The 16,230-nt window shown below is 42.4% G+C and overlaps 1 protein-coding gene across 1 annotated transcript in view; it reads left to right on the top strand.

Moving 5' to 3' along the window:
* The window catches only part of DNAH1 (dynein axonemal heavy chain 1), a 295,393-nt gene that overhangs the window by 191,170 nt on the left and 87,993 nt on the right, over positions 1–16,230 (top strand). Inside the window, exons 45-48 of the mRNA XM_054976957.1 lie at positions 1,180–1,337; positions 1,436–1,609; positions 5,972–6,010; positions 7,648–7,826. Coding sequence (XP_054832932.1) covers positions 1,180–1,337; positions 1,436–1,609; positions 5,972–6,010; positions 7,648–7,826 — 550 coding nt within the window. The remainder of the gene's footprint in view (positions 1–1,179; positions 1,338–1,435; positions 1,610–5,971; positions 6,011–7,647; positions 7,827–16,230) is intronic.

The raw sequence follows: 16,230 nt of genomic DNA, 5'->3' as shown, positions 1-16,230 counted from the left end.
GCATATTCACAGAGATAAATTAAACTTATCAGTGCTAATTTATTGCTCCTTGATCTTGGGGTGGGGATTTCATCACAGAAGGAGGATATTGGGATGTGCTAAGACCCTTTCTTATCACAGCTCATGCCTGCAGCTGGAGAGGCAGTAAATCAAATCACCTCAGTCCTCTGCATTAGCATAAACATTCCTTTCATGCCTTAATTTCCCGGGTGGGACTCAGCAACTCTGGCTGGAATTCCCCCTGCTGCAGATCAAGCTGCATTAATCCAGGGGTCCTGTGATTTTCATATCACAGGCAGCTATCAAACAGCTATTAAACATGGTGGAGGCCAGGGCTGACTGCTTACAATAAGCCATAAACGGCAATAGCTTTGCTTATTTTCCTGGAACATGCAGCAGTTGCCACGGTAAGGAACAGTGGTCAAAAGAACCACAGGTGGCATCTCAAAGAGCCACATGTGGCTTCTGAACCATTTAGTGAGTGAGTGTCACTGCTCTAAACACTATAACTCTAGTGCTGTGACAAATTGTTGCTGTGGTTTTCTGGGGCTGGCAAAGCTATATAGAACCAAAGAAAAGTCTTGGCTTGTCTTGACTGGGTTGGCAGAAATAGAAGCACCTGACCAATAAACACTTTTACTCCACTACAAATGATCTGTGAAAGATGCACTCTTGTGAATGCCTGGTTCCTAAATCCTTGCATATTTGGACCTAGTCATAAACATTCACATAACCTAGAAATTGAACCTTTATGCACCTTTGTTGTTAAATTATCTCAAGCGTTTGGCTGCTTTCTTTCTCCCTAATCTGTTTTAGTGCTGTTATTTTTCTCTTATCATTCTGTGTTGATTGTTTTATCTACTAGCCCTCATGGGAAGCCCAGGTAAAATGTATTTTGTGCATATCACACAAAACATTATCATAATTATCACAGCCACAGGACATCGGTATTTGAGGAGACAGAGTTTGCTCCTTGGAACACTGAATGTACCCAAGGGCTTCCTCAGCATGTCTCTCTGCTTTATAAAGAAGTGGATAGGAAAGATACAGAACTTTACTAAGGCTTGTTGCTCCATGCACATTTATTCATTTTAAATTACACTTTTGTATCTTGAGTAAAAGCACTATTACCACTGGTGTCCTACCCAACCATTTTTATTCTTGTCTTGCTGTTTACAGGCGCAAAGGAGTCTTTGGCCCTCCACTTGGCAGGTACTTCATATTTTTCATAGATGACTTGAACATGCCAGCTCTAGAAACCTATGGTGCCCAGCCTCCCATTGAGCTTCTTCGGCAATGGATGGATCACAAAGGCTGGTATGACAGAAAACAAATTGGTATGATATAAGTTCTTTGCCTAATTTATTATTAACAATTTTCTTTCCAGACATGGCATTCATACGTTGTATCATTGTTCTCTGAAATGTTTTTTCAGGTACTTTTAAAAAATTGGTGGATATTAACTTTGTCTGTGCCATGGGACCACCTGGTGGAGGACGAAATGCCATCACCCCACGTCTAACCCGTCATTTCAACTATCTCTCATTCACTGAGATGGAGGACAGCAGCAAGAAGAAAATCTTCTCCACCATTTTAGGCAGCTGGATGGGTGAGTTATAAGATTACAGGACTCTTTTTGTTGTGTGAACTAAATGCACTATGTCATTAAGAAATGTTTGATATGGAAGTGTAAATGTCAGAGAATGCTACTGCAGTGTGACAGAGATGTTTATTGCTGGATGGAATGTACTGTATGGCCTTTTCCAAAGCAACAGCATCATTTATTTTTCTTTTTTCAGTTGAAATGCATGAAGCTTTCAAGTATCTCCCTCGATATTTTGCACCATTCACTTATTATTTCTAATGAAAGTGATGCTAGCAAAGTCATATCAGTATAAGTGAAAGGACAGTCTCTGTGCCATCTTAAGCAGAGGTGCCCTCTTTTAAGCCCAGTGCTTGCAATGGATGTAGAAGGGTGTAACTCTAGTTAGGCTGACACTGTCCATCACAAATAAAAAGCACATTTTAGGGACAGAATATATTCTTACACTTTTAGATGTATATTGCAGAATAACAGGTTACCCATCTATAGAGTTATGTCAGAGCAAGAGCAAAACCTGGATCTTTCCTACTTGGCTCTTGGGATATTACAAGTTATCAGGTACTACAAGGAAGGATCTAGTCCATGGCATCCAAGCACCTGCCATTCTGAACCGTCTAACAGGGAGCTAATATAGTGAAATAGGAAGTGGGGGGATTCATTTTGAATTTTAGAAATGTTGTATGTCTCTGTGGGGACCTTTTGGTTAAAAGGAGGACATAAATCTAATAAATAAATACAATGAAAAGGACCCCAGTTCACAAACAACATGTAAATTATTGCTTTGGTTCTGCTCAGTTATCAGAGTAAATCCAAAAGAATTATATTGAAACAAGAAGCTATCTTGAGTCATACTTAAAACATGAAATTTGCGGTTTAGTTTAGGAGACTGAGATCCAAATATATTTTGGATCCAAATATATTTAGGTCATCATAATACTATTCCAGTTTCTCTGCTGAATATTATACTATAATTTCACTGGGATTGACCTGAGGCACAGCAGTTTCTACCATGAAGATAGTTTCAGGTGGGTAGACATGCTGGTCTGCAACAGAAGAGCAAGATTCAAGTCCAGTTGCACCTTAGAGACGCTGATTTTCTGCACTTCAATCCCCTGCTATATGAAGCTCATTACAACATGTATTATAGCTAGCTTCCTGACACTCTAATTTGCAATACCCCCCCCACCCTCTTCCTAGATTATAAAGATTCCTACCATATTCCACTCTTTTTATCTGATGAAGGGAGCTTTAACTCTTGAAAGCTCATAGCATGGCAATCCAGTTCATCTCTAAGGTGCAACTGGATTTGAATCTTGCTCAATCTCTACCAGTCAATCATTTGATCCTTAAAGTGAAAAAAGAGATCTACCCTTAATTAGCCTTTTGGAGAAAAAATAATCTCCAGTTCCTGTGTGTATATTTAAATGATAAATGAACTGTTTGTGTAGGCCTAGTGTGGGGTGTCGAGGAGCATTTGACCATCTCTCTGGTATACTGGCCGTCTAGCGCACCAACAGATACCCTGTCGCGCCTGTTGGAGGTGGTGGTGGGGTGGGCCTTGGAGTACCCCAGACTGTTAGTGCTGGGGGACTTCAGTGTCCATGTTGATGATGATGCCTTCTCACGGCACGGGCTATGGACCTGGTGATATCCATGGCAACACTGGAACTCTCTTAATTTGTGTTGACCCCTACACATCAAGCGGGCCACACACTAAATGTGATCTTCAGGATGAGGATTTATATGGATCTGGACGTAGCTGAGTTGGTGCCATGGTCAGACCATTCGGTCCTGAAGGCTCAGTTGGATGTATCCCCCTCCCCACATGGGTGGCGAGCTGATTTATGCTTGCCCACACAGATTTATGGATCCAATTGGATTCCAGAATGCTCTGTGGGATCTAATGCTCCCCGGCGGTTTGTTAGATGAGCTGGTAGAGGACTGGCGTGCCCTACTCTCTGAAGCTGTTGAGGAACACACACACCCCATTGCCCTTTTCACCCTCGCACCAGGCTGGCTCCCTGGTATACAGAGGAGCTACGACAGAAGAAGCAGGAGCTAAGACGGCTTGAGCAAGTGTGGCGATGATCTCAAGAAGAAGTGGCCAGAACATTTTATAGGACACTTATGAAAGCCTATGAGATTGCGGTGAAGGCTGCAAAGAAGGAATTTTATGTAGCCTCCATTGCGTCAGCAAGCTCCTGCCCAGCAAAATTGTTTAATGTGGTCTGGTCCTTGGTCTCCCTATCACAGGGAGACCACCAAATTTTGAATTCAAACATTAGCTGTGAGGCTTTAGGGAGCTTTTTTGCTGATAAAATCTTGTCTCTCCACAGTGACTTGCCAGGCATGGTTGATACTGTACATGAACTAGAGACCCCTTGGCCGTCTCCAGGGCTAATGTTAGATCATTTCAGTCCACTCCTTGGGGATAAGGTTAACAGGACCCTGTGAGCAGTGAGGCTCACCACATGTCCTTTGGATCCATGCCCATCATAGCTGGTAAAAGTCAGTGCTGATGGGTTATGGACTTCCCTGGAGGCCATTCTCAACTTGTCACTGGGAGTTTTTCCGGGAGCATTAAAAGAAGCTGTGGTGAGTCCTATTTTGAAGAAGCCAGCTTTGGACCCCACCAACCCAGCCAATTACCGCCCAGTCTCGAACCTCCCATTTCTGGGTAAGGTGATTGAGCGAGCAGTGGCAGAACAGCTGCAGGGTTTCCTGGGGGATTCCTCAGCCCTAGACCCTTTCCAGTCCGATTTCCACCCAGGACATGGGACACAAACATTGCTGGTCATCCTTACAGATGATCTTAGCAGACATCTGGAGTGAGGTGGATTGGTGCTGCTGATATTACTGGATCTTTCAGCAGCATTCAATACGGTTGATTATGATCTTTTGACCCACTGCTTCACCAATGTGGGGATACAAGGGACCACCCTGCAGTGGCTAGTCTCCTTTCTCTATAGCCAGAGACAGAGGGTGGCATTAGGGGAGAAATTGTCATCCCACTGCCCTTTGGTTTGCAGAGTCCCACAGGGGGCAATACTCTCCCTGCTACTGTTTAATATCTATATGTGCCCCATTGCCCAGTTGGTGTGAAGGTTTGGACTTGGGTACCATCAATATGCAGATGACACCCAGTTGTATCTATTAACGGATGGCCAACCTGACTTGGCCCTGGATGTCCTGGAGCAAGCTTTTGAGACCGTGACTGGATGGTTGAAACAGAGTCGACTGAAATTAATCCTTACGAAGATGGAGGTCTTGCACTTGAGTTGTAGGCGATTAGGCTCAGGTCTCCAGCTCCCGACTCTCAATGAAGCACTACTTGTGCCTGTTCCGAGGGTTAGGAGCCTGAGAATGATCCTGGACACCTCCCTGGCAATGGGGGTGCAGGTCGCAGTGGTTGCCAGGTTCTCTTTTTTTCACCTATGACAGGCCAGGCAGCTTGTCCCTTACCTCTCGACCTACAACTTAACTACAGTGATCCAGGCAATGGATACCTCTAGATTAGATTATTGTAACTCGCTCTATGCAAGGCTTCCCTTGGGTCAGGTCCGGAGATTACAGCTGGTTCAAAATGCAGCTCCGTGTGTTATTGCAGGAGTGCCAAGTGGGGCGCACATAACACCTATACTGCGTCAGCTGTATTGGTTACTAGTGGAGTACCGGATCAGATTCAAGGTTTTGGTGTTAACCTATAAAGCCCTAAGCAGACTGGGACCAACATACCTGCGGGACCACCTCTCCCCATATACCCCTTGGAGGTCTCTGCGATCAGCAGAAAAACAACTATTGGTGGTCCCTGGCCCCAGGGAGGTCCGCCTGGCCTCAACTAGAGCCTGGGCCTTTTTGGTCCTGGCCCCGGTCTGATGGAACACTCTGTCTATTGAAACCAAAGCCCAACAGGATTTGCTATCCTTCTACCAGGCTTGTAAGACAGAGATGTTCTGCCAGGCATATGGCTGAGGCTGGGCTAGGCCTCCACTGGCCTTGTAGGGAGGGGGAGGTGAATTATTGTTTTAATTTCCCAATCAGGCCTGTCTACCACCCTGTTTTATTGTTCAATTGCTCATAAATATAGCTAAACAATGCTTGCTGTCATCTTGGAAACGTATTTATCACAGTTGTAAATTCAATGTGAATTTTAAAATGTTTTTAATGAAATTTTATGGATATTGTGTGTCTAAATGATGTGATCCACCCTGAGCCTGCTTGTGGGAAGGGCAGAATATAAGTTTAATAAAATAAAATAAATAAATAGCCTTTTGGAGAAAAAAATCTTCAATTCCTGTGTGTATATTTAAATGATAAATGAACTAATGTTTTGCCAGCATTCATTGTATTTCTTTTTTGTTTCTCAAGCTGGAAAACTAGGAGAAATATGTTACAGAGATCCAGTTCGTAAGTAAAAAAACCTTGAAGTTAATTGTCTATGTAAAGCAAAGATGGAAGTAAAGATTTGGGGGTTTTTTGAAGGTGCTATAACATTTGGACAAAATACTACAGAAAAGTGGTCTTTACTTCAGCATCATGGGCCACTATTATTAACATGTCCATTTTCCAAATCATGATATAGTAAAGGATAAAGTTAAGAGTGCTACATCTGGCTTACTTATCTCAACTCCACACTTTATATTTGCTGTGTTTGCGCAAATGTTACATTTATATTTCATGGAGGAAATACGTACCATACGGACAATATACATGTGTGTACATATATGTTTAAACATCCATGTCCCCACATCTGAGAAACCCTAACTGGGCTATTGTCCCCAGATATATATACATGGATATATGTCATCCCCGCTTGAAGTGTGTTGTGGGGGAAAAGTGTGATATCTATATACACCAAAAACACACACATTTGCCTCATATAAAGTATGAAACTGCCCTGAAAAAATTGTGTCAATGGGCCTGTAATTACAAAAACTATAAAACATGTTGGCTTAAAAGCAGTTTAAGTAGGATCAAGTCAAAGGGTTCCCTCCTCCTCGTTGTAAGGAACATTATTCTTAGCTGCCTGAAGCTAATTATTTAGATTACTTCTTCTGGCACCTTCTTTTTAGACTCGATTATGTGCACAGTAGGCTAAAATGTATTTCTTATTGAAGCCAGTCAGTGATACTATCCTGTACTTGATAACTTGTTTACCTCACCAATTAAAATTCATTTAAGGTTTCACATTTTGTCAGCTAATTTACTTTTCCTAACTAGTTTACTAGACAAACAGTGGAATCCTAAGCAGTGTTACTCCAGTTACTAAATGGGCTTAGATTGGAATGCCTTTTTAGGATTTACTGTAATTTGTGTAAAATTAACATCATGCCTTTGTCATTTTCTCACAATAAATATAATGCTAGGATTGCCATCCTTCAGTGGCACTTTGGAAGGGTTGAAAAAATCACACTCTTTTCTCATTCTTTAGCAGCTATAATTGGGTGGGCTAATATATGATCAGATAACAAAAACTCTTCTGCCATTTTAAAGATTAACAAATTTATTGTGGCATTATGTTTTAAGAGGCAAAATCTTCTTTGTCATATGTATGAAGTGGGCTTGGGCTTTCAAAAGCTTAAGCCACAACAAATTCTTTAGTATTTAAAGTTCCACAAAATTCTGCATATTCCTCTGGAATATGGAATTAAAGTGTGTTACAAGGTAATTAAATTATTTGAATGATATAGTCATAAAGACTAGGCCTTTGTATGTACTCGTCTCCTATTCTGCTTCGTTATTTTTCACCTCACCTGGCAACTTTGCTGTACAGCATGTGTCAGTTGTTTAAATTCTTTATTTAGGATACAGAGCTATGATAAAGTAAAAACAAAATATGGAGTAGGCAGAATCACATATCAGCCGCAGATTCAGCAAGTCTAGCAGTCAGTAATGTCTTAAGTAAGATTAAGTTATTGATAAATCCATATTGGCCACAATTGTTGTATTATGCCTTGAACCAACCTGCCCATTATGATGCAATCTGTCTTCCTTGAAAAGTCATTACTACAATGCTGATCAGCCTCGTTTCGTTTTTTCTTAAGCTGGGTGCCCTGCTGTAGAGGACCTGAATGAATTACTTGTTGATGCTACCATACGAGTATATTCAACCATTACGTCTCAACTGTTACCCACGCCAGCAAAGTCTCATTATACATTTAATTTGAGGGATCTCTCCAAAGTTTTCCAGGGAATGCTTATGGCAGAACCTGCCAAAATTGTGGTGAGTGCACCCCTCACAATATCTGCTATACAGTGCAAATTGCAGATGATATTGCTTTGCTAGTTTAGGTTCAAAATGAATAGGAATTGTGTAGAATTTTCCAGGAAGTTGTCCTCTCTCTTTTTTTTGCATTTGATGCCTGCCATACAAGCCTTTCATTTTTACCTACAGATTGCCAGTGAATTCTCTCCATAGTTCTCAGGTATATGTGAATTGTTTTTTCTGCCTTTGATGGCACCAGCAGTGGTAATACTTCTCTATAAATACAGTTATATCCTTTCTCTTGCATTATTACAGTTCACAGCATGATCATAATCCAGACACAATCCAACTGCATTTTACTCAACAGATTTATCTACAAGAATTCCACCTCTTGTCTCCCCTTTTGGTACCTTGTTTTTGTTTTATAAACATTATTTTCAAAAGATAAAGAGTGGATTTGAAAAAGGAAAGGAGCACTTTTCGGTGGTCCCCTCCATGTACTGGTTTTCCTACCTTTTCCTCATGCTGAGGACAGCAGGGAGCACCTTCCCTCTGTTCTTTCTCTGCTGCCATGGAAAGTAAGTCCTTTAGAGATCTCTTCAACAAAATTTACATCATCACATCATTTGTTGAAAGGACTCTCTTCCTTCATATTTTCCTGAAAAGACACAAAAGATGCAAGAATTTTTTTTAAAAGGAGACAAACAAACAAAGCCAACTGAGTAGGACAAGCCTATAAGTCTTTCTTCTTAACACTTCAAGGCCATGTCTTAACTCCTGCATTTCATTCTTTGCACCATCAGGCCTCTTGAGTTTTGCTCAAGATGAAATGGCTCATAGAGCACTTCTTAAAAAGTGTTCTCAGTGTGGGGTGAGGATGCCACAATTTTATGATCATGCCTTTTGCCTGATGTGTCTTGGGGAGAAACATGATGTGGCTAGATGTACCAAACACAATAGAGCCTCTAGACTCAAGGCTGCCAGATGGAAAAAGGCCCTGGAGAACGCTTCAAAGGAGAAATCTGCTCTTTGGCACAAGTTGTGTCTGACAGACCTTGGACATTGTCAGTTCCACTTGGCACCACCTCAGATCTAACTCTGCCATCAGTTCCAAGGGCTCTATTGGTTCCATCAGCTCCATTGGTTCCATCAGTAAAGGTTGAGCATGATCCTGTCTACTGCAGCAGTTCTAAACCATGCTTAGTTCAAGTATCATATACAATGCTCTTCACATCCATGGCCTTGGCTTGGCATACCTACGGGACTGCCTCCCTCCCTATGTTCCTCCATAGCAACTTCACTCATCTGAACAGGGTCTCCTGCAGGTACCACCCTGCACATGCGTGAAATCAACAGTAGCTCATACACGGGCTTTCTCTGTGGTGGCCCCTACCCTGTGGAACAGTCTGCCTGAGGAGATCAGGATAGCCTCCACTTTCTGCAAACAATGCAAAACCAAATTATTCAAAAAGGCTTTTTTATTGTAGGAAGGGGCTCTCAGATGCTTCACTAATGAGTTAGGGACCATAGACTTCACCACGGTTGCCTTACGTACTATATGTTGTCTTAAATATGTGCTCCTGTGAGCTACTTGTGTTTCATGTGGTCTAATGTCAGCCCTAGAATTGCTTATGCTCTGTTTCAACATTTCTTCAACTCTGTATTGGATTCTTATTAATGCTATGTCTTTGTAAAATTGTGTTTGTTTACCCTATGACATTGTTTATGGAAATGTCCTTGAAATTGACTGTATTAATCTCACACTGTGTAGTCTCAGTGAGAAAGGCGGGCTATAAATGGCATAAATAAATAAAAATAAATAAATAAACCAGCTATGAAAGAAGCTAAACATAAATCAGGCATTTGGAATGAAACAGTTCAGCTATCACTTTGAAACTGAAGCATGCTTCTAAGTCCCCATGCAAGAAGAAGCTGTAGGTGGCCTCTCGGGTTCCTAAAACATCATCTCCACATTGGCATTCCAAGCTCTCTCATCATTTCCCAGCATCCATATTGGAAGAGGAGATTGTGCACTCTCTGAGTCCATTGCAAAGGTCTCAGAGGGCTGACTCTCTGCTTCTGCCTTCTCCTAGGCAGCACCACAGTTGTTCTCCATCTACCTGTAGATGGATTCCAAGATCCTGCAGTTCTAAATATGGTTCCCTGTCATATAGAGGCCCTTGGCTATACATACTATGGATGGAAGGACCTTATCCCTTCCATGTCTTTACAGATGTGATATGGACATTTACAGAGGTCAAAGCTACTCTAGAGACTTACCAGACCTCACTCTGCATTTTAAGGGTGACACAGATGCTTGATCCACTCCAGGCCAGCTAGTTCCACCTCAGGTTGAGTCTTCAGTTCCATCCAGTCATTCTGATTCTGATTTTTTAAAGATTATTTTATTAAAACAGAAAATAATATTAAACTGTAGAGAGAATATCAAAAGCAGAATATATAACAGAAAGTGACATTAGACAATAAACATAATATCAATAACAATATGTAAAAATATTAAAACTTCATAATAACATTACCAAAAGTAACATTGGACACTAGACATATAACAGAATATTAAAACTACATAATGTTTCTCCTCTCCATCTCCCCACTTATTTATGTTAAAATATATTATACTGTATAATGTAATAAAGTATAATTCTGATTCTGATGTTGCTTCAGAACCATCACCTAAAGGATCCATTCAATGACCCGCCTGACAATCTCCCAGTAAAGACCTGTATCTTTACAGTGAACAATTATTCAGAATGGCTAGATCTTCAGATACAGAAATCACTACTGCAGCGCCATAATCTAAGGATCTGATATGTAGGGCCTTGAGTTCTACTTGTATGGGACCTACTGCTTTCTCCATTATGAAGGTCCTTCTGGATGTTACTGCGAAACCATGGAACAATCTTGTTTCCGTCCCTGCTTCTCTAAAGAAAATAGAGAATTTCTGTCACACTCTTGTCTGTTTCTCTTCACTTACCTCACCTGTAACTCCATCGTTGTGGAGGCTCTGCAGGGCAAACAGGCTCCCAGCACACTGCACAGTGGACAGGGAGGAAAGAAAACTGGGTTCTTATGGCAGGTTCTGTGGAAGAAGCTCCTGTTCATGATAAGTTTGGAGGGTTTTATTCTCATTATTTTTGGTGACCAAAAAGAATGGGGGGAGGTCTATCTTAGACCTCGGAGAGTTAAATAAATACTTAAATGTTAAAATTTTTTGCATGATTTCCATTGCAGATATTGCACCTCTACTAAGAAAAGACAGCTTGTTTGCCACTATAGACCTAATGGATGTATATTTCCATGTTGCCATACATGTCAGCCACAGGCAATATTTCCATTTCCAGTGTGGAGAACTTAATACCTAGCCCTGCCTTTTCATTTGACTCCAGCCCTTCACATATTTACAAAGGTTATGGCAGTACAGATGGCAGTACTGAGTAACTCAGGAGGTGTGGCTGTGAGATTTATCCAAATATGGGCAATTGGCTGATAGTAGCAGACCCAAGAGACGTGTTACTTTTTCCCAGACCATCAAATCTGTTCTACTTAACCTTCACCTGTACATCAACTGGGAAAAGTTCATTTTACAGCCAGCCCAGAAAACTTTCTTTATATCCATTCATTCATTCATTCATTCATTCATTCATTCATTCATTCATTCATTCATTCATTCATTCATTCATTCATTCATTCATTCATTCATTCATTCATGTCATTTATAGACCATCTTTTTCACTGAGACTCAAGGCAGATTACACAGTATGAGATTAGTACAGTCAATTTCAAGGACATTTCCATAAACAATGCTATAGGGTAAATAAACACAATTTTACAAAAACGGTTCTGGACTCTATCCAGGTAAAAATGTTTCCACCAGAGACAGTGTGTCACACATTCAGCATTTAGTGCATTCTTTTCTCTGTCAGCCATTTTCAGAAGTTCATACATGTTTAGAGGTTGTAGGGTCTCATGGCCTCCATCACATTGGTAGTCCTGTTAGCAAAATTATACTTGAGATCCTTGCTATCACTTCAGCCAGGAGCTAGGTGCCTGTAGATGTGATCCTCCTTTTCTTAAGGAGTACGACTCTTTAAGATTTTTCTTCACTCTTGCCTAACGTTTATGCCTCTCAAGTTGTTTCAAAATTTCATTTGGTTCAAAATATTACCTTACAAACACACACACTCCTTGCCACAAGATAATCTTAGACAGAGTAGGTAAATAAAGTGCCGTGGAGTCACACTGTGCTGGTTAAAGAGGTTAACAAGTTTATTTAGGAACTACATACTTGAGAGTAAAGGGGAGAGAGAGTTTTCCTGGATGACCTGAGAAACTACAGGCCGGTCAGTCTGACTTCTGTTGCTGGGAAGATGTTAGAGCAGATTTTAAAGGGATCGATCTGTAAGCATCTGAAGGACCACTTAGTGATCTGGGGAAGTCAACATGGTTTTGTCCCCAACAGATCTTGTCAGATCAACCTGGTTTCTTTCTTTGATCGAGTGACGAGCTTACTGGATCATGGGAACTCTGTCAATGTGATTTACCTGGATTTCAGTAAAGCTCTTGATAAGGTTCCCCATGACATTCTAACGGGTAAACTGGAAGACTGCAGACTGGACTATAGGACAGTTCGGTGGACAGGGAACTGGTTAGAGGACTGCACCCAAAAAGTGGTGGTCAATGGCGTCTCATCAGATTGGAGGGAGGTGTCCAGTGGGGTGCCACAGGGCTCAGTTCGGGGCCCGGTACTTTTCAATATTTTTATCAATGATCTGGATGAAGGGGTAAACAGGCCACTCATTAAATTTGCTGATGATACCAAATTGGGAGGAGTGGCAAACACCCAAGAAGATAGAGTTAAAATTCAACAAGACCTGAATTTTCTGGAGAAGTGGGTGGATTGTGAACAGGATGCAATTCAACATAGATAAGTGCACAATATTGCATCTGAGTCACAAAAATGTGAAGCACAAATACATAATGGGGGATACACTTCTGAGTAGTAGTGTAGGTGAAAAGATCTTGGAGTAAGAGTGGACTGTAAACTAAATATGAGCAGTCAGTGTGATGTGGTGGCAAAAAATGCAAACTTAGTCTTGGGTTGTATCAAAAGGGCCATTGCATCGAAATCGTAGGAGGTCATAGTCCCTCTCTATACTGCCTTGGTCAGGCCGCACCTGGAGTACTGTGTGCAGTTCTGGAGGCCTCGCTACAAAAAGGATGTGGACAAAATTGAAAGGGTGCAGAAGAGAGCGACAAGAATGATCAGGGGTCTGGAGACTGAGCCCTATGAGGAAAGGCTGAGGGCCTTGGGAATGTTTGGTTTGGAGAAGAGGAGATTGAGGGGGGGGGGACATGATTACTCTCTAAATATTTGAAAGGCTGTGATTTGGAGGAGGGCAAGGAGCTGTTCCAGTTGGCAGCAGAGGATAGGACTTGAAGCAATGAGCTTAAATTACATGCAGAAAGGTACCAGCTGGATATTAGGAACAACTTTTCCACAGTCAGAGTAGTTCCAAGGTGGAATCAGCTGCCTAGGGAAGTGGTGAGCTCCCCTTCACTGCAAGAAGCGTCAAGAAGACACTGGATGAATATTTGTCAGGGATGCTTTAGGCTCATCCTGCATTGGGCAGGGGGTTGGACTAGAAGGTCTGTATGGCCCCTTCCAACTCTGATTCTGTGAAATAGGTCCTCACTATCTGACTACATTTTAGAGAAGAGAGAGGCAGGAGAGAGAATAAGCAGGATATTGCTGTTTAGCCCAATAGGAGACAAGACAAGGAAATGACCCCCAGGAAATGAGAGATGCTGCCCTCACTGTCCTAACTAAGTGATCCTTGCTGCCCCCTGTATGAAAGGCTCTTCTTCCCTTCTTCCTTCCTTCTTGTATACCAGACATTGCCATTTCCAACACCCCTTCTCAATGTCTAGTGTACAAAGTCCACAAACCTCAACCTTTCTCATAGACTTTGAAACTTGTCTTTGGTAAGTGGCTTGGTAAGAACTTCTGCAATAATTTCTTCTGTAGGACAGTACTGTAGTTCAACAAGCCCTTCTTGCATGTTTCTTATGATGTGACTCTTTATGTCGATATGCTTTGTTCATGATCCAATTCTTTCTGTCTTTGCAAGTTTTATGCATGATTGATTATCTTCAACGAGTTGTATGGGTTTGGGTTCATCTATCCCAAAGTCTTCTAACAGTTGTAGAATCCACTTGAGTTCTTGGCATGCTTCCGCTACTGATATATTATCAGCTTCTGTAGTCGATGCTGCTACAAGTTCTTGTTTTCTGCTTGTCCAACTGATTGCTCCTCCACCATAGAAGAATACTCGTCCACTAGTAGACTTTCTGTCTGTGGTGTCTTCTGCCCAGTCAACATCCATGAATCCCACTAGTCTGGGATTGTCGCTTGCTGGTAGCTTAAGCTTCAGTTGTGCAGTGCCTCTTAGGTATCTTGCTAGTCTTTTGACTGCATTCCAGTCATTCACACTTGGTGATGCACTTTTCCTGCATAGTATTCCAGCTGCTGCTGCTATGTCAGGTCTGGTCACTGTACTTATGTAGAGCAGTTTTCCAATTGCTTCTCTGTACATTTTGATGTTTCTCAGAGGTTCATTGTTTCCTTCTTGTTTCAGGAAATCTGTTTCTATTGGAATGTGTGTTGGTCTTCCATCTTTAATGTAGTCTTCTGGTTTACCCAGAGCAGGAAAAAAAAATCAGGTAAATCCGAAATCTGAAGCAGCAAGCCGCTTTAGGTTCGGGTATTTAAGCCAATTTAGGTTTATTAGGGAAGATTCAGCCATTGTTTCCAATCGGAAACACTGCTGTCAGCTGTCTGGGGGCCTGGGGGGCATTTTCTTTCCTAATTAACCAAATTTGCAGGGGACCCTCTCCCAATCCTCCTCTCATGGCCACCCACGTTTCAGGGAGATTGGACTAGGGGGGCAATTTTTTAAAAAATTATTTCTTGGATTTCTGGCCTGCCCTCCCCACAAGCAGGCTGAGGGAGGGTTACAGCATTAATAGCACATTCAAACCACACTACAGTCCCACACTGAAACAAAATCTAACATCACACCAGAGAATCACACACCAAAAATAATTTTAATTTTTTTTATTTCTTGGATTTCTGGCCCATCCTCCCCACAAGCAGGCTGAGGGTGGGTAACAGCATACAACAACAACATCAGTACAACATTTATTACACCCTCACCCAAGAGAACTAAAGTGGCTCAACAGGAACTGCACAATAGTATCACATCCATTCCACCCAAACCAAACTGAACCAGGGGACACTCTTGCAACTTAGTCCAGCAGAACCATTGTCATTTCCTGCAGCCAGGCCCTGAGTTCAGCCAGTGGGGAAACACCACAGAGCAGAACGAGAAAATACCAAGACACAAGCAAGCACAACACAGTGGCATTTGTGGAGCACAGTTGCAGAGGATCCCCCACTGTTAGCTTCAGGCTGAAAACTGCCTATGAAGCAGTGTTGGGATCTAACCTTCATCATCAGCTGGCACCCGCCCTCACCATTCCTCCCCAGTCCTCACACCCCTTCAACGAGAACATCTAACAGCAGCAACATTTAACAGCATTTAACAAAATTTAACAGCATTTAAGAGAATCAAATGACAGTTAACAGCATCTAACCGCATTTTGAAACATTTAACAACAGTAAACAACAACAACAATGCATAGCTTAGTTTGTCTGCTTCTCTGGGTTTCCAGTTGGTTTAGAGTTTACCCAACCTAGCCTGTCTCTCTCTCTGCTTTCCCATTCCAGTGGCAATGCCAATCAACATTTCTGGGGCCTCTATTCACATTTAACAGAACAAATTTGCACCAGCAGGGACTGGGCCAGTGCTGTTGGATTCTTCTGTGCATGTGCGTGGTTGGGGGGCTGGCCAAATTGCAGGGTGCATCCCTTCTGCCACTAAGTTCCACCCTCCTCCTACTGGTGCCGTTGTCTCTGCCAAATCCAGTCTCATGCAACTCACAATCCCAGAGGGGATCATGAGTCGCCGGAGCATCTCCATCTCCATGGACATCCTGGCAGTGGCCGTGGGGGAAGCCTACTCAGAAGAGGTGCGAGGGGGACCCGCAGAGCTGGGCCCCCCACCCATCCCCACTGACGGGGACAGGCAGGAGCCCCTCTTGGCCTGCCTACACCTCAACCACACACAGAGGGCATCTCTGGTGTGCGTGAGGTTCCCATCCCGCTTGGCAAAAGTGCCCTTGATGTGCGGATCGCACATGGTTGCCAACATGTATGACTCCTTCTCTGTGACAGGCTTTAGCCTGGCATCTATGCCCTGCTGCAGCCTTCTCATGAGTGCATGCACTCCTGGAACCAAGTCTGCATGTGGTGTGTCTGGGTCCACAAAGGAGGCTTTTGAAC

This window comes from Eublepharis macularius, chromosome 4 (genome assembly GCF_028583425.1).
Source record: "Eublepharis macularius isolate TG4126 chromosome 4, MPM_Emac_v1.0, whole genome shotgun sequence".
Lineage (NCBI taxonomy): Eukaryota > Metazoa > Chordata > Lepidosauria > Squamata > Eublepharidae > Eublepharis > Eublepharis macularius.
The sequence above is the reverse complement of the archived record's forward strand: the minus strand, read 5'-3'. Positions and strand labels throughout refer to the sequence as shown.